General features: G+C 32.8%; 2 protein-coding genes across 2 annotated transcripts; both read right to left on the bottom strand.

The window, feature by feature from the left end:
- Positions 1 to 1632: 1632 nt before the first annotated feature.
- Positions 1633 to 4796, bottom strand: LOC123693228 (odorant receptor 13a-like). Its single transcript, XM_045638229.1, has 5 exons — positions 4027 to 4796; positions 3805 to 3904; positions 2932 to 3036; positions 2701 to 2856; positions 1633 to 1686 (listed from the first exon to the last, which is right to left on the bottom strand). Exons 1-5 carry the CDS (start codon positions 4794 to 4796, stop codon positions 1633 to 1635), a joined length of 1185 nt encoding a protein of 394 aa, XP_045494185.1.
- A 525-nt stretch (positions 4797 to 5321) lies between these two features.
- Positions 5322 to 19204, bottom strand: LOC123693227. The gene is made up of 20 exons (XM_045638228.1): positions 18593 to 19204; positions 18024 to 18183; positions 16861 to 17061; positions 16053 to 16202; positions 15613 to 15797; positions 15144 to 15286; positions 14803 to 14921; positions 14450 to 14552; positions 13097 to 13345; positions 12737 to 12904; positions 10434 to 10593; positions 9633 to 9792; positions 9152 to 9352; positions 8709 to 8858; positions 8346 to 8530; positions 8037 to 8185; positions 7232 to 7350; positions 6413 to 6503; positions 5948 to 6196; positions 5322 to 5571 (listed from the first exon to the last, which is right to left on the bottom strand). The coding sequence occupies exons 2-20, from the start codon at positions 18180 to 18182 to the stop codon at positions 5399 to 5401; spliced, it is 3114 nt and encodes a 1037-aa protein (XP_045494184.1). The 5' UTR covers position 18183; positions 18593 to 19204; the 3' UTR covers positions 5322 to 5398.
- Between the last annotated feature and the right edge of the window lie 594 nt (positions 19205 to 19798).

The raw sequence follows: 19798 nt of genomic DNA, 5'->3' as shown, positions 1-19798 counted from the left end.
ACTACATGTCCTATGGAAAAAAGTTCAATGGCAAAGTTGTAGGTAATAAAAAGTTCTAGAACTTTTGTATTTGCAATTTTTTCACATAACCTCAAAATTTAGGTAAAAAATTAAAAAAACCAAGTTTTTGGTTTTTTATTTATATATTTTTCAAAAAAAAAATTTTTTCTACGAAATTTGGTGAAAACTTACCTTATTATGTCCCAAATACACTGTAATTTATTTGATTGAAAATATTTATTTTTTCGCCTTATTTGAACTTTATACCAAAAAACAACCTAATTTTCAATCGAAAATTCTGACGTCAAAATATCAGTTTTTTTCAAAAATTTTGGGGGCTTTTTGTTCGTTGAAATATCTACTTTCTGATGGTGTAAAATATAATATACATTACCATAGGAAATTTACTCAGAAAATGCACACAAACATCCTCCCACTTCCCGAACTCTGATTGTCTGTAATTTATTGTTCCTTAAATTTTTATCACATTCCCCTCCTTTTCTAATGGGTTTCATCCTACTGTGATTTTTTTTGTTTCAAAAATTATCGGCCTGGTCTAAGACTAGCAAGTCGTGTTTGGCTCATTGTATATCTTAAGTAAGATTTTATAAACTTTAATTTTGAGAAACTTCTTTCACAAGAAGCCACCGAAACACAAATAGTTAAAAAAATCTTATACATAGAGCTAGACTTGGAACAGACTCAGAATAGTCCCATTTTACAATAAATTTCAAAAGCTCCAGGGTAGTCCATTGGATCGCTTCTTGAAGAGAAATGCTGGCGGCTTCCAAGTGGCGCCTCAGTCGTAAAATCTCCAAAATAATGTTCTCTGCAGAAAATTCATCATAGATTTTTGTAAGATTTGGAACTATATCACGAAGGTCTTCTTCTGTTGACGTAAGTAGAGTTTCAGACTGAACAACACCAAATGTTATGAGAATGTCATCCATTGCTTTGTAGCGATGCTCTAGTTCTTCGTAAAATCTATCAAGACATTCTAACATAGCTCTATGCAACTCGTCTGGCAATGTTAGTCCAACGTCTTGGGACATTTCTCCTGGAATTCGTCATCGGAATCTCCTCCTCCCTCTTCTTTCAACGGAATTTTTCAGTTGCGTAGGAAATAGCTCTTTCCACTATTTGGATACGTTGAGTGTGAAGAAAAATCCAGCGATAGCCCAGATGTTTGGATATACATACTTTTGTTTCTGATTAACTTCTTCTAGGATTTCACACCAAAAGGAAAGGTAGTATTTAGTACTTATTGAATTTTCTTTGTCACCGTGTTGTCACCCCTGAATGCTTGGCACCCGGGGCGGACCGCCCCCACCGCCCCCCCTTTACGCCGCCACTGTTAATTACATAATGGGAAATTCCACGAGTATTACAATTCTTTCTCGAGCTTACAATGTTCTAAAATCTAAAGAATTCATGTAGGTTCTATTTTATTTATTACCTATCTACTAGCTGTCCCGCCCTCTTTTAACCATGGACAAACCCGGGGCCATTATAAAATATTTTCCTCACATAACCATCATCCTCTTAAACGTTCGCATTTTATATACCTACTTATATAAGAAGGAATATTTGCAGCGTTATATTATTGCAAAAAAATGTTAACTAAACCCTTAACTAAACCCATGCCGCATTCATAATATTATAAATTGCAAAGGATTGACGACACATCTGAAACAAAAAAATGTGTGCGTGTACTAGTGTACACACGTAAGAAGTGAAACTTCTTTATGAACTTATTTTTCAAAAAACAATTTACTCTATAAGTTTTTTTTTTATAAGCAACTTCACGCGTGGTAGGGATAAGAAAAATAAGGCGCGTAACGGAAAAATGTCACGTGTAACGAAAAAATGTTACACTAAATTTTTTTCCAACCCCGCTATAGAAGTTTCACTTTTCACTTCAAAAAAAAGTGTGAGTAGGTTTCAGATATTAGTGAATAGGCATACTTTTGTAAATATAATATTTGTAGATATATTACCTATATCGATGAGTTAACTAATTTTAAAATACACACTTGGTAAGGTTATAAGTTATTATCCATTCAGAAACAGAACTATAATTTATTTTTATGAATTATTGGAATCTAAATCTAAATTCGTTCATTCGATGTATCTGTGGCTGACTGCATGATTAGCTATTACCTATTATCCACTATTATCTATGGTAACCGCCTTCTTAATTAATTTTTTTAGGTACCTAATTTATTGTAATAGACAAGAAAGTATTGAATGTAAGTAATGTTAGGGTGGTTTAAAAGTAATAAAATTCCGCAAAGGTATATTTTATGTTATATCACGGAACCCACACGAAAGTAATAACTTTATGACACATGTTCCAACACACACTTGAGCAATTTAATTAGTTAATCAGTTAATAAGCATAAAATATGTTTTGTGTTTTTTTCGAATCATTATTAGTGTTTTTTCGTTTATCATGAGTTTGATATGAAGTGACTCGAGACATTTAAATTTAGCGAGGTAGTGACTTGGACCTTGGTATCTGATGCGGGTATAATACTTAAGTGGGCAAACAGCTTTTCCCTATGCGAGCTGGCCCAGTGCGTGTTTGTTTTCAATTTTATAGGTTTTAGAAATTTGTGGAGGAAAATAAAAAAGGCAAATTGATCGTTACAATCAATCGTGGAGTTTGCCTAGTTTTATGTATTTATATAATAAACTTACCTCTGCAAACGTGTCAAGACAAATTGGATAGAATATAGTGCGGATAACCAGCGGTATTGTTGTCCTTGTCAGCATAAATAATATAATTTTTTTATTTTCTATACTAGTATTGTTTTCCCAACCACATGAGTAAATTGCTTGTCGCATCATTTCACTCTACATATGAAAAAAAAAGTTCAATGTAGAGTTGTACAATCTAAAGTGCTAATATTTTACAAAAAAATCGACTACCGTTTCCATCAATTGATCACTGTAATAACAGGGAAAGTAAAAATGACAGAGAGTTCCAAAGAAAAACACAGTGAATTCCGCATTAAATTCATAACGTCGTAATGACTGAAACAAAAGTAAATTTTATTAGCATGTTGTTGTAACCTATAACTAACTAACTAGCTTTCAACCCGCAGCTTCGCCCGCGCAGTCAAAGAAAAACCCGCATAGTTCCCGTTCCCGTGTGATTTCCGGGATAAAACCTATCCTATGTCCCGGGGTAAAAAGTAGCCGTCCTTTTTTGAGTATCAAAATATCTCTATACCAAATTTCATGCAAATTGGTTCAGTAGGGCGCGATTGAGTAACAGACAGACAGAGTTACTTTCGCATTTATAATATTATAGTTGTAATTGTATACGTGTAGTATATTATTATTAGTCTGTGATATTAGTATGGATGTAAGTAATGTAATATTCCTTATGATTGTTGCATGTTGTTATTAACTATAATATTATATTACTTACCTATAATATTATTGTACCTATAGTAAGTACTTAAGTAAGTAATTATACTTTTTTAAATTATGAATTTAATGAAATTACCTGTATCTATTGTTACCTATTCTATTGTTCTATTATTAGGTACTCATAATCTATTGAACATTTTGATCCATAACTTCTACACAAGGGAACAAAACGAGATTTTGTTAATTTATACTTCAATTTGTGTTAGCGTGTTAATTGTTCAAATTGCATAGTTAGGTAGTTACTTTACTAACAACTTGCAAATATTAAAAAAAAAGTGTACAACAAAAATATATTGAATATGCACACATCAACAAAGTCTTGGGATGTGTGTAGATACCTATAATAGGAGGTGATATAATATGTACCTCAAATATTTGAAAAGCAGCCATGGGGATTAAAATAGTAGTTATTTTCAAATTGTACTCAAACATTACAGTAAATACATCCTGCACTTCCTTAACAAAACTGAAAAATAAATTTTAATTATTGTTGAAATTTATTACGCCTGTAATAAGTAGATAATGTTTGCATGATACTGTAGCATTTGCCATTCGTTTATTTTAGTTGTTTATTATGTTGCATTTTACCTGTATATAGAAGCCAATTTAATGTTAATGTTCTTTAAATTTTTCTTCACGTCACTTGGATGACAATTTTCATCAAAAATTTTCAATATCCTTCGACTAAGCAGGTGAAGCTGACCGCAAGTGTGTAATACGAAAATAGGCGCCAAGGGATCAAAGCCAATGTACATCGAGCTCGCAAATAAAGCAAATAACGATGTAACAAGAAACAAGAGGCAATAGACAAACGGCTCATACTTATGATCGTTAATAAACTGAGGATAAGTCATATCAAACATCGGAACCAATGTAAACTCTCCGTTGATATATGAACATGCCATAGAATACATAGCTTTAGAGGGAAATACTAAAGCCGTGTATCCAGCTATAAAACACCAAATTACGCAGATACTTTTCCCCTTTTGAGAATATTTAAGTATAACGAATTTATCCTCTTCCGGGAAATGCTGCGCCGCTTCATAATCTTCGTCCATTATTTGTATCAATCTTATAACAGAGAGACGGTGGTGATAGAGAATTATTAACTTAAACACTATTATAGTTGCGATGATACTCATTAATACATTTTTAGTAGCTTCACTGTAATTTTGCTTGGGTATATCGTGAAAAATGATTGAATAAGTAAGGAATACAAAACAAAAACAGCTGACGAAAACATAAACGAAAGTATTAATTTTATGCCAAATATCATAAGTAGCATAGGGACTAGATCGGCCGATTTTCAGTGCAATATTTGCAATTTTATATTCCCGATTAAATTTTAGCGTTGACATTGTAGGTACCTACTTGAATCAACTTATCTCTTTGTCGTACTAAATTGAACTTCTTAAATATGTATTATGAAGCCTGAGAATTAGTATCTGATACTGACAACGATAATCATTTGTAATTAATTACAGTTTATTACAATTCACTTCATTGACTGTCAATCTTTCCATGGATATAAAAGCACATATTAAAAATGACACTGATTGATTGACTGTCTTCGTTAGGCAATAAACATGTATTTTCCTATAGGTAGACTATAATTGACATGCTGTTGAGGAAATTGCACATATCATATCTTTCATATATTATCTATCTTTCATAGTTTATATAAAAAGAGCGTGTTTGCTGAGCACACGTGTCAGAAGTGAAACTTCTTTGGCATAATTCAAACATAATAAAATCGTACTCCGTAACCGTGACGTGTCGGTATTTCTATGACGTGACCTTGAAATTTTACTCTCAACGCGCCTAAAGAAGTTTCACCTTTTTATTATGTGTGAAATAGGATATTTTTAAAAAAGAAAACAACATTCACAATTATAGCTGGATTTTATTTCATGAAAAGATATGTACAACTAAAAACCTTGTTAAAAATTCAATCATTTTACTAGTTTCTTGGAATAAATTGGAGATTAACATTTTGCCCTGGGGCTAAAATGAGACTGTGCTTATCAAATTCAATTTCATCGGGTTTGGGTCCATTAGGTAAAGGTACCATTTTGAAATTCAATATTAAGTAGGCGAGTGCGTGCCGTAGAACTATGAGGCCGAATCTTTTTCCTGGAATAAATAAAGATAACATAACTAAGTACCTAAAAAAGATTTCAAATAATATAATATTCAATGATTTCAAATAATCTATAGGTCTAGTAACATCGTTCTTTTTCTCCTGACGTTATTGTGGTAGTTAGTAGTAAATTTTCTGAGTTAAATGTGGTCACGAAGGTGAAGCAGTCGTAAGAATAGGTAATTAATTAAATATTAAGGTAAAATTTCAAAGCTTTTTATGAATAAATAGGTATATGTTTCAACATTGTACATTGTCTCATTCGTAGAATATTTCCTGAGTTTAACTGTAGTGTGGTGGGCTCGAAGTCATAACAGTAAGGAGCAAAAAAATATATAATAATGATTGTAAAAAAATAGTAAAACTAACCGATACAATTCCTAGGTCCTTCGCCGAACGGCATAAACGTAAATGGCTTAATGTTCTTTTCGTTTTCTGGCAAGAATCTATCGGGAATGAATTTCCTCGGTTCCGGGAAGAGGTCTTCATCGTAATGCATGCCGATACCATTGACATAGACCGGTGTTCCCGCGGGAATGGTTAGTTTGTCGTCCACCTGGTAATCCTTTGCTGCAATACGGTCTAGCCAACCAAGAGGTGCGTATTTTCTGAGTCCCTCTGGAATTAAAACAAGGGTATAATATACTCTATATAGTATACGATATATTTGGGATTTTAATAACAATAGCTGAAACTTCTTTTATTATAGAAGCTTTTCCAATTTTGCTATTAACAAAATTGGAATTCATTTTTTTTATTCAATAAATATGATAGGTAAGTCCTATGTTAAATTAAAACGTGTTGTTTTAGTTTAACATTTTGGATTAAACGTACCTTTTATAACACAGTTAAGGTACACCAGTTCGCCAAGCTTTGTCAAATCTAATTCACCTTCGACTTTTGATATCTCTTCATACAACTTATCCTAGAAAATAACATTTTTATATAAAAACAGATGTTTGTTTCCTGGCTAACACAATAGATACAATAGATAAATACAATAGATAACATTGTCAATAAATATTTCTAAAATGAGATACGAAATTGCTATTCAAATAGAGTATTCTATTCTGGAGGATCCCAACAAAGTAAATAGCCTATAAGTGAGGTTATAATATTATATACTAGCTTTCCGCCCGCGGCTTCGCCCGCTTTGTCTAAAACTTAATCTATACTATAATATTATAAAGAGGAAAGGTTTGTATGTATGTATGTATGTATGTATGTATGTATATATTAAACTTACTAGGAGGGCCCTACTAGTCCATATTATATTAAATTAAGAAGGGTAAATAAACTTTTTTTTTAATGTATGTATGGTTTTCACGCATAAACTACTGAAGCGATTATAATGAAATTTAGCACACATATAGAGGGTAACTTGGATTAACACTTGGTTTTATCCCGGAAATTCCACGGGAACGGGAACTATGCGGGTTTTCCTTTGAAAACGCGGGCGAAGACGCGGGCGAAAAGCAAGTAAATTATATACTTACTAAAACATTCCTCTTGAATCACTCTATCTATTTAAAAAACCGATCAAAATCCGTTGCGTAGTTTTAAAGATTTAAGCATACAAAGGGACAGAGAAAGCAAATTTGTTTTATACTATGAAGTGAAGTATGATCAATAAATATAAAAATATTTTTTTACCTGTACTTCAGGTTGGAAGGCTAGTTCGTAAATGGAAAACGTTAAGCTAGATCCAGACGTGTCGAAGCCCGCAAATAGGAAGAGTGCAGCTTGCGCCACTACCAAGTCATCACTCATGTCTATAAAAAGTTAATATCAAATTACGTTTATCTTTTAAATTGGAAGTATGAATTTGATTACCGATTTAAAGAACTTTATAACCAAAAAAATGTTCTGGCAGGACTTATTTGTTAAAAGAAAATCGATCAACCTAACAGATGCATTAGGTACATGAAACTGCCCCAAGTGTTATTCTTTGTTGTTAGATCTTGATAAAACTGAATTTTAGACAATAAGGCCGGTTGCAGAGTTTCACCGACCATCAGTGCGTACGTCAGTCGCGCTTGTCATATGAATGGAAATTCATAAAACCGTTCATAGCTAGACCGACCATACGCACGCGTATTTTGCTACGCACTGCGTACGAGGCGTCGCCTGACGCGCTATGGAAACAATTTGTTTCCATTTCAAACAAATGAACGCGTCCAGTGCTTTACCGACCGGTGCACTGACTACGTGCATGCGTGTATCGTCATTGTGAACATGAACATCGATACCAGGTCTGGTCAGTTTACTGGTATGCAGAGCACTGAACGATACAAACTGACGCGCGGTCAATGCGTATCGTCAGGACCGATGGTACGCACTGACGGTCGGTGAAGCTCTGCAACCGGCCTAAGATGAGTAAGAATAAGTTAATTTAAAATGTCATAAACCAATGGAAGAGAAGTGCGTGCATTTTATAATTTAGTAGTAAAAAAAGTACCTTGTTTATCATTTTCTTTGAGGGTCAGCAGAGCATCCAGCAAATCTCTTGGGCTACTTAAATCTTTTAACTCTTCCCTTCTCTGTTTCGATGCAATCCGTAGAACTTTTTTGAAGTAATCTGTTGCCCATTTAGGGAATACAGTGAATCTGTAAATTCATACAAAAGCTATTAATAGACGTTATAAAACCAATATTCTATTCTGCTTAAATTTACAAAAAAATTACAATTTACAATCAACGCCAAATATTTCTGTATGCCAATATTATAAGTAAGTAACGGGATATTTCACAAAAAATAAATATGTACCTGAAAATATCCACTAATTCAGGAAAGAAGAATACACTGCTCCAACAGAGACCTCTGTACCAGTTAAATTCCATAAAAGCTTTAGTAACAAGCCTCATAGAATCTTCGCCAGTGAGAATAGCATTAGTCTTTACACCAAACGCGGCAGTTCCAATGATATCAGTGGTAAAGTCCGTTAATAGATACTGCAAAAATCATGAAAATATCAATGTTATTTGACCAATGCAAATTCACACAAAGCGATAAACCTTTACCGAAGCATTTGCTGCGCCAAGCAGTTCGGCCTGTGTGTGAGCTCTAGGTAATCGCGTTAATGAAAATGAAGTCACGTGGTTAAAGCGTGGTTATGAGAAAGTTACTCACTCTAAGATTGATTTTACTATTGTCTTCGGAAGTTTTTAGTACATGTATCAAATCTTTTGACTTCGATGTAAAAAGATCCTGTAAGGCCTTTAATTTGGAAGCAGTAAATACGTTGGTTAAATGGCGACGTACTGAAGACCATTGTGGATCCTGTAATTATAAAAATGCAATTATTAATACAATCTTAATGTGTCTTTATGTACCTACACAGATCGAGTAAATTAACATCCTACTACTGATATTATACGAACATGTGTACGTGTATGTGTGTTGAGCACATATAAACCACAGAAACGTTTGGAACCTGTGATTGGAACAGACCTTGAGAACCAGGTTACTTTTTCCCACGGAAGCATACAAACTTGAATAGTTAATGGAAATATGTTCGGCTTTCAAGTGAATAATGACTTAATAGTAAAAAAGAGATAAATATTAGAAGAAACCTTTATGGTGAACAAATTGAGTCCTCCAATAGGATCAGAAGCGCCGGAGCTTGTAAATCTGTCTCTAAAATTGGCCGCGTCTTTAACGAGGACATTTCGCGCCAACTCCGGTGAATTAATAAGAAGAACCGGTCGCCAGAACCACCACACCCCTGTGTATGGTGATTTGAACTTTTGGTACATGTCTATCATCCATATTGTCTAAAAAGTGAAAGAAAAAATTGCATTTTAAATATTGAATACATTAATAATTGTAAAAGTAAGAACGTTGAGTAAGAAGCAAAACGGATTCTACATTAATCATTCCTCTTCTCATTATTATAAATGTTAGAATACCTAATAAGTAGAAAAGTACCTAATAAGTAGTAAGAATTAAATAGGAGTGATTGTGTATGGAGAGTTTTGAAACAATTGCATGTGAAGCTTCATACTAACTACTGCGAGTTTATATTATTATTCTATAATATAGGATATTTCTTACGGGGTTCTGTCGCTGCAGGAAGGTAAGGCTCCCCATGACGGGGTGCGGCGGCAGGTGCGGCACCCCGCGCTTCGCCCAGTACTGCCGCACGCGGGTCCAGCGCACGTACAGCCATGTTACAGCACATATCACCGCTAAAATAAACAGTGTTCCGAACATTCTGCAAATTGTGATCAAAAATCTATAAATAAGTTACCTCATAGGTTCCTAATCGGTCTAGAACTTTTGCAAATTACTTAATTATTATATGTTTCTAACTACAATTTTATCTATCAAATTTAAAAATACTACTAAGATATATTATAATAGATAATAGTAAGTACTAGGTATCTTATACTATCAAATCACTGTTGTGGATATAAATCTAACTACCGATTGATATGAGATTTAAGATATTTTAGGTGATATCACTACAGGTGCTCAGATATATATCTGTCTTTATTTATAATGCCTACTTAATACATAATAATATAATTAAACAGTCACCAGCACATTTCTAAACACTGAATATTTTTTATAGTTGGAATGTTTTAAAAACCCAAAGTATAATAAAAAAAATTTTTCTGTTTGTATTTGCCACTTAAAAACCTGGGCAGTGGATTAGGCGTGATTGAGGCGTTTTGACAAAATTGTACAAGGTGATAGACTTCACCTTGTACAAAGGATTGACTTGACCAGTGATTCACTTCACCTTATATGTTACATTTTCACATATTGGAACCAGGGGTTAAAAAATAAGTTTGTGATAAATTGAGGCGACTGTCGGATGTTTTTTTCAAACTCGCAAGAATGGCCTTATACCGTGGTTTTATATGAATAAATTTTATTAAATTTTTCAACTCAGAAGTCGTTAAGTGGTTGAATGTGGCTGTTGTATTGCAGGCAAAGAGATGAGGCCGCGATACTTGATAAAAATAACGGTTATAGACATTTATTTCACAAAAGAATACATATGAAATCACTTACAGAAAAATATAAGTATTTACAATCATGTTTAACGTTCAACGTAGTATGTACGACTGACAATTGAAACAAACAAATATAACAACAAATTGAGGGTAGTTAGTTAATATGAGCACAGACTATATGAGCATAAATTGAAAGTAACCTCACGACATTTTAAGATATAATGCACAGAGTAGGTACTTCTTCTTCTTCTTTTTTGTTTATGGCCTTCCCGATCCCAGTGGAGACGGCACAGAGTACTTAAGTACCTAGTTTATAAGTTAGTGACAGGAGCGCCGAATGGATAAAATATGATTAATTGTTATTAATTTGTAAAAAAATTAAGAAAATAGCTATACCTAGTTAAATTATATAATAATATACCTATAATTGGTGCTTTTCGCATTTAACTACTAACTACAACATTGTACTAAATTATTGTGTTAATATTGAGTGTCCTATCAAAGGTCAATACCTAATCTTTATTCGATAAGCGCTCTTCCGAAAATTTAGCAAGGACATATTATCATAATTAAATAACCTTGTCCTTGACGTTGTTTACGCTTTCTACCTATTGCTACTTTAAATCTAAAATCTTATAACTTTCTCAATCTAGCATAACGCAGATGATGATGGATCGATGATGTCAATTGTCAACCGTGTTGTTGTTCATCAACAGCGACGCAAATACCTACATGTGCAGGCTAAATGCAGTATTTATGAAGTAAAGAGATGCAAGTTTATATGGCATATATCGTGCGAAATGCGAACAAAGCCAAAAAAGCATTAGTCAAGTATTTTTAAGTTTTACTGATCTTCAGCACCAGTCTACAGTAACAGCCTTTTTGAAGAATGTTAAGTTCTTTAGTTTGTGGATTTTTTTGTATAAGGTAAATTAGATACTTAAGTACCTACCTACAAGATAACTTACTAAAACAGTATTAAAAATTTATTCTCAAATTAGAACCTACCTTTCTTCTAACTATTTTTTCGTATACTAATCACCTATTTAAAAAATTGATTCCTATCAATCTGAATATCTTAGTTTTGGCGGCGATATTTTTTTTTAATAAATTAAATGTATAAGCCTAAAAATATATTTATAGGACATCGACTCAATACAATTGTAGATCTAAAATATTATATTTATTTACGTTGTATATTTTCCAATGCCAATTCGCAGATTAATTTTCACACATCAGTAAATAATATCATAGATTTTATTATAGGTAGGTCTAGTAGGTACTTAGGTAATAGGTACATGATTTTCTAACAACAATATTTTTAACTCTATTTCAAAACTAAACAAATATAGGTAATAAAAAATACATACATGGCAAAAATTACTGCTGCTAAACACTGACACTTCTGAATTGCTTCAATCCATCGCAAACAATATCATACTATCATCAAAAAACCGTACATATTATTTAAATGTTATCAAATTGTTTAAAACATATGTACTCAAGGCACATAGCAAAATGACAGCAAAAAATCTAGTATATTGTCATTATCTTGTTTTATAGAAGCGTACTCTGCAGTGCTTAGATTTTTTGTAAAAAGATTTATTTAAAAAAATCAAACCACGTTTAGTTTGCCTAACCTTGACTTTTAAAGATTGTAGTAGCTTGGAATTTTAGCCGATGTTATGAACATCAAATACCTAGGTATTGATCATATTTTTGGCTTCAAGGTTTTTGTTTATTTGTCTACTCTTAATTATTTGTATAATCAATTAATTAACTAAACCAACAAGGGGTAAAAGGGGTTAACCTCTAGGTTTAAAAAAATCTACTGTTAATTTCATCAAATAGGTACAATGTAAAATTATCACGACTTACTACTAGTGATTGTTCTAATAAATATGAATGCTATAATGATCACACTATGTTGTATTCATAAGTTTTCTTAATTACTCCACATTTGCATTTAATACAATTCGCTATGAATACCATACAGAAGCAGCGCTCATAACTACGTGGATAATAATATGTATCTACAGTAGTCATTTCTTACACCTGTCATTTTGAGTACTGAACTAAATAGAGGACGAGGGACATAATAATACGAAATATCATTTAAAAACTTTATTCTGAAAATAATTATACATTTATAAAGATCATAAAATTAATAGGCAATAAATAATAACACATTTTAACGTCTAGGAATAAAATTAATATGAAGTATTTCTCCTGGTAAAATGAAAAGTGCCCTTTTGTCGTATTCCAGATCGTTAGGTTTCGTTGCGTTTTCTACCGGACTTAATTTATATTTTAATACCATTTTCGCTAAAGCATATCGTACTGTTACGAGACCAAATCTTTGCCCTGAAAATAAAATAAATATATTATCTTAAAATAAAAACAAAATGAATGAAAATGATACTAGATACCTACTTAAGAATATAGGTTAAGAGGAATGTACTGTATATTGCTAAGTCTCTGGTATTATGCAGACTGACTGAATACGAATTCAAAATTTTAACGAACACCAATAGTCATATTTAAGATAAATCTTACCAATACAATTCCTAGGTCCTTCTCCAAACGGCATGTACGTAGCTTGCTTAATATCTTTTTCGTTTTCTGGCAAGAATCGTTCTGGACGGAATTCCTTAGGCTCCGGGAATAGATCTTTGTTATAATGCATGCCGATAGCGTTGATGTAGACCGGCATACCAGCTGGAATGGTTAGCTTCTCGTCGATTTTGTAATCCGTTGAGGCAACTCTATCCAACCAGCCCATTGGAGTGTATTTCCGAAGGGCTTCTAAAATTTGTGGACTTATATAGTATGATTTAAGCGTGTAAAATGTATGTATTACGAAAAAGAATTTATGAGTTAATAAAGTAATTACTTAATGGCTATAAATATGTCAAAGAACATCTAACCAATCATATTCCTGGAACATTCTACAGAATATAATTAGGATTGAATAGGTATCCCATATATGAAGTTTTTTTTATAAATCCTGGCCAAATCTCCAAATGTTTGTACATATAATCTACATAATAATTATACTTTCTGTCTTATCCTTGGTCTTATCGTTTTACAAACGTCAATGTTCGCAAAGATTAATTTTTATCTATTAAGAATAACTCATCACTCAAGTATTTTTATCTTTTACATAATACATAATATGTATAATGTGTTATTTCTGAATCCATTAAATCCATACAGTTTTATTATATATATTATTATATTTAAGGGTATATTAAACACATGGCGAGTTTTAAGATTAGATCTAATCTGCCCTCTAATCATCTATAAGATCTAAATTTTGAATGGTATCACAATTATTATAATTAGATTATAATTATATTTATCGCTAAAAACCGGAGGTATAGAGAAATCTTATCACATATTAGCACCAATGTAAAATGTCGAATATATTAAGACTACTAGCTTACCGCCCGCGGCTTCGCCAGCTTTCTCTAAAACGATTTAAGATTTAAACTATCCTATCTCTCAAGTTGGACCGAACTGCACATGGTGTGCGAATTTTATTATAATCGGTTAAGTGGTTTAGGAGTCCATTGAGGACAATCATTGTGACACGAGATTTATATATATTAAGATAATTAAGACTACTATAAATCTGTAGGACTTAATTTTGCGACAGATTTGTGTTTGTTTGTAGATTACAGAATATCATTATAAACTATAAAGATGGAGTTTCTTACTGGTCCTATTTGAAAAATTATTTCAGTGTTAGGTAGCCCATTGAGGAAGGCTCTAGGAAATATATCACATCGCATCACGTTAGGGCCAACAGGAGCGGAGCAATGCGCGTAAAACCGCAGAGCACAGGGCATATATTGTAGAGAAAAATTCTGAAAAGTCTGGAATAAACAATCTTATAGAAAAAATTACCTTTAATAATGCAGTTCAGAAACTGTAAATCAGCAAGTTTTGCTATGTCAAGACCATCTTCATTGTCATTTTTGACTTTAACTAATTCTGCATATAGTTTATCCTGGAACAAGAAAATTATCTACATTCTAGTTAATGGATTTTGATGGAAATATCTGTGCTTGAAGGCTGAAGCTTCTAAACTACGATAATAATTTTTTATACTATAGGTAATCTTATCAAAAATCCTAAGAATGTAAATTATATGCAGTTTAAATTGCAAGTTAATATTATATTATTTTCTTTCATTGTGTAATCTGTCACATTGTTGGAAGATCTAATAAGTAGTTGTATGAAATAAAATCGTTGTTTACCTGCATTTCGGGTCGAAAAGCGAGTTCATAACATGCAAAGCTTATGATGGAGCCAGAAGTCTCAAACCCACCAAATAGTAACATAGCTGCATTAGCTACTATTATATCGTCAGAAACATCTGGAAAAGTATTCAAGCATAAAATATATATTAAATATTTATTTGTCTTTTTAAATTGACCGGTTTGAAACAAAATTGAAGTCAGGCCAAAAGGTAATAATTAATTACTGGGTAAAAAATAGATTTAAAATGCGAATAAGTAAGAACATAAATATTGTGACTTATTTATTATTAATGTCTCATTTATGTCTGATAATAAAATACAAACATTAATTCGTTTACCATCCTTATCTTTAAGGCTGAGAAGCGCATCAAGTAAATCCTTAGGGTTAAGTAAATCTCTGTTTTCCTCCTTTCTCTGTTCCGATGCAATTCGTAAAACTTTCCTAAAGTAATCTGTAGCCCATTTAGGGAATAACGAAAACCTATAGATGATTAAAAACATAAATTTAAAACGAATAAATAAAAGGGAATAAATACAACTTCTTATAAAAATATTATAACAGTGTATTTAACACGGTGCGGTGTTAGATTAGATTTGTTACAAAATTTTAATCACAAGAACACATAAAATACATAGTTAAATCTAAATACTATAATATACTATAGAAAATATATTAGTGCCTTTCTCAATAACTTTTTTCTAACAAGTACCTATGCGAAATTGAGTTTCTATGAAATAGCATAATATTTGAATGGCATATTTGAGACGTTACAATCGAAGTCTATAGAAACAGAAAATTTTCGTTACCTAAAAATATCCACAAGTTCTGGTATAAAGAAAATACTGCTCCAACAAAGTCCTCTATACAGGTCGAAATTCATAAAGGCTTTAGTAACAACCCTCATGGGATCTTCGCCTGTGAGGGTCGCGTTCGTTTTAACACCAAAAGCAGCTGTACCGATTATATCCGTTGTATAGTCTGTGAACAGATTCTGGGAAGAAAATTGGTCGTAAGTTTAATATGAAACTGTCAAATGCGAAAGTGTGTTTGTTTATCTGTTTTTTACGTCGCAACTCGCAAGTGAGCGATTCTTTATTTGATTTTTGTATCTGGAGATAAGTAAGAGCCTAGAGCCTACATTTATTTTTTAAAGGCTACTTTTTCTCTGGAACATCTCCTTTTCATGGTAATTTACTTATGTCCTCCTTATCCTGGTGCAGCGAGCCCTAGAAAATAAACAACTTACCCGCAAATTTATTTTAGTTTTATCCTTCGAGGATTCGATCCGTTGGATCAATTCGTTTGATTTTGTATCATATAGGTTTTGGAAAGCTTTTAGTTTTGAAGCCGTAAACACCGTGGTTAATCGGCGGCGAATTATAGACCATCGTGGTTCCTGTAAAAAATAAAACGATTAATTATGTATCGTTCTTATAAAGCTTTTTAATCCTACATAAAAGTATTAAATAAGAAGTGGATAAACCCGCTGACGCAATCTATTTTTGCCACGATACAACCTCAACAAAATTACATGATATAAGCACAGTGAATAGAATAACAAATTCGTCCTGTTTACTGTGCTAAAAGCGTACATTTCTGTCGTAATGATTTATGATAAAACGAATTCAATTGCTAATTCATTCAGATCCTGTACGTACTTTGAATATAATCAAAACGCAAAATTATTTATCAACGGTTATCCCAGTCAGTTTTTATTTATGTAAGTAGATACGTATATTTTTATGTGCAGGCGTCTATTATGATTTATGGGTACATATTATATTATAAGAGCAAATTTAGGTATACATATAATTATGGGCTGTGGAATTCAAGTAAAGGGTCGCTAGATAAATAACGGAATGGAAGTAACAAATAATATATGATCAACATGGTGATTTAATGAAGATTAGTCTAGTCAATGACGTTTCAAATGTTTAAATCATCTAAGGGATAATTAATGAAGATAACAAATACTTTGAATAAAAATAATACTATGATTAAGTGTATCCTAAAAAGAAACGTAGGTATTGGGCATATACGAACGATATACGAACCTTAATTAAGGATATATTAAGGGATCCAATGGGATCCGATGCGCCGGATCGCATGAACCTGTCCCTAAAGTTAGCGGAGTCCTTTATAAGTATATTCCGAGCTAATTCTGGGGAATGGACGATCAGAACTGGTCGCCAAAACCACCACGCTCCTATGTATGGTGCATTGAATTTCTGGTATAATTCTATCATCCATACTGCCTGAAAGACATAAAATATGATAATCTAAGGTAGATTATGAGATTGATACGCTTGCGAGAATGATTCGTTGTAAATTCAATACAAGACCTTACCTGAAAAAAATATAAAATACACAAAATACAATACATATCTTTTAAAATAATACAGAAAAGCAATATCAAATAAAAATTGTGTTCCGTAAAATATCACTACAATTTAACACATTACTTTTCGGTAGATTATAATCTATCTAATTATGCGATAGCTCAAGAGTAAAAAGCTGCGGGGTCTATGCGTGATTGTTTACTACAACTATTGTTAAAGAAATTCCACCATACACATAGTCAAAATGGTGTTTTTTTTTTTTAATTTTTGTGACTTGAGATTTGAATAGATTGGAGAGGAGACCCTCCATAAACATGTCACGTAACTTATGGATGCCCCATTATTTTAGTTTATAATATGTTTACAATCTCTCGCTAAGACAATCATCACACGTATACACAGCATACATATAGGTATATGCCGTGGCCATATCGTAGATTTGCTTATTTCATGAAATGGCTAACATAGTTTGATCAGATCGTTAAATCGTCAACGTTTCACGATTTGGTCATAGACATTTGGCCAGATCGTATAAAATATAGGTTAGGATAGGTTAGGTTAGACTTTAATAAACAACGCACGAGCCGAGCGAGCAAAGCGAGCGTGCCGCGGCAGCGACCGGCGAGTGCCAGAAGCGAATCGCTTTTTAAAAAAGAAACAAAAATGGTCGCATTTCGTGAAATGGCCATCAACGTTTGGCCAGATCGACGATCTGGCCAAATGTGGATGACCAAGAAGTGAAACGTTGACGATTTAACTATCTGGCCAAACTAAATTGGCCATTTCATGAAATGAGCAAATCTACGATATGGCCACGACGTATACATATATATCATACCAGTTTTATTTCAGATAAAAAATAATGTTAACTTTCTTACGGGATTCTGTCGCTGCAGGAAGGTGAGGCTCCCCATGACGGGGTGCGGCGGCAGGTGCGGCACCCCGCGCTTCGCCCAGTATTGCCGCACGCGGGTCCAGCGCACGTACAGCCATGTTAGAACACATATCACTAATACGCCAAGAAGTTTCCAAAACATCCTGAAAAAGGTCGCCGATCGAGGTCGAGATATGTCGCCGTCATCTAGTGGAATCTAATTGAATGACTTGCTGCCTACCTAGTAGGTATTTATCATTTTTATTTACGAAATTAAAATAATTATCAGAAGTTTGTATTTACTAATCTTAGATTTCCATTCCCGAAAATCTTGAAAAATTGCACTCACCTGTTCCAGAGGACTCTTAGCTAATTAGCATTTAATTTTATGTAAAGTAATAAAAATATGTCCACGGTTATAAATACGTTTTCTTGTAAACTGCATTATTTATGGTAATCCCTTAATCATAATCTTTATCTACCATAATATATCAAAATTATTTTATCTGAGTCATATAGGTGCAGTTGCCTAACCTGGCAGACGTCTATGTACAAAGAAAAAAATATACCTACTTCACTTTATTTTTCCAACTGCTAGAACCGGGCTTCTTATAAATACTGGAAATCAAATGCGAAGCTCTCCGTTCACTATTTCGATGTGCAGTGAAAAAGCCGTCCGACAGTCACTTAACTGACCTTTAATTTGATATATTCCATCTTTACTATAAACAAAAAACCAATTCATACAAGGTCAGACAATTCAAAAAATTAACACGTCTCGTAACTAATTTATAAAAAAAAACTGTTTGTTTTGATTCTGTAAGAATGTCTTAATAAAACGATTTAAATTCTAAAAACGTTACTGAGGTTGGTTGCAAATTTAATACGTGATATGAAATATTATATCGAAAACTTCCCCAGGTTTGCTGAACTTTTGGAATTACACGACCATACATCTAAAAATAATTTAATTGCAATTTTAACAATGTTCCGGACTGCGGACAAGGTTGCAAAATGAGATTTATTGTCGTCCCAATGTACCATTCACTTGACCGAAGTTTGAAAACTTTTGGAATTATTGTGGATTGATTGTTTTGACTGACTGGAGTAATATGCTCATGATCGACTAACATCACAATAGTCTTCCTATTAGTCTACTTCAAAACTTTGCCGCTATTCCTACCCATCGAAATCCTAATCTTACTAAGAACTGCTTTACCCCACCAATCTATTCAACAACCCATATAAAGGAGGATCTCAGGGAATAGATGATTGTAGATCATTTTATGCGATTATTGTGATGGGAAAAACGTATTTCAATTTTGTATGACGTCATACAATTTTTATAAGATGAACGTAGAACTGAATATATTATCTTTAAATTAAGATATTACTATGTTCTCACGTGTAATTGCTTTGAGTTAAAATGGTACCGTAAAACAGCGTTTTTTGTTAAAAACGTAATAGCGTCCATAACGAAAATTATAGTGATTACAGTGCAATTACAAATCATAATTTAATATTACCAACTACGCCAATGAGTAACAACACATGACATATCAATTTAGTATTTAGGTATACTTGTACGAACAAAATATATACATACATATTATAAGTTTTTCTTTAAAGGCTGTGAATTGATATTCACAACCTTTAAAGAAAACGGCATGATTTATGTAACGTATGCTGGTTAACACACTGCAATCGCTCGTCAGTTAGAAATGCAGTATTCGCTACTAACTTTGTTGAATAATAAAATCAATTGTACTCCATATATTT

This window comes from Colias croceus, chromosome 7 (assembly GCF_905220415.1).
Source record: "Colias croceus chromosome 7, ilColCroc2.1".
NCBI lineage: Eukaryota > Metazoa > Arthropoda > Insecta > Lepidoptera > Pieridae > Colias > Colias croceus.
Note: the sequence above shows the minus strand (reverse complement) of the source record. Positions and strands in the feature narration are given on the sequence as shown.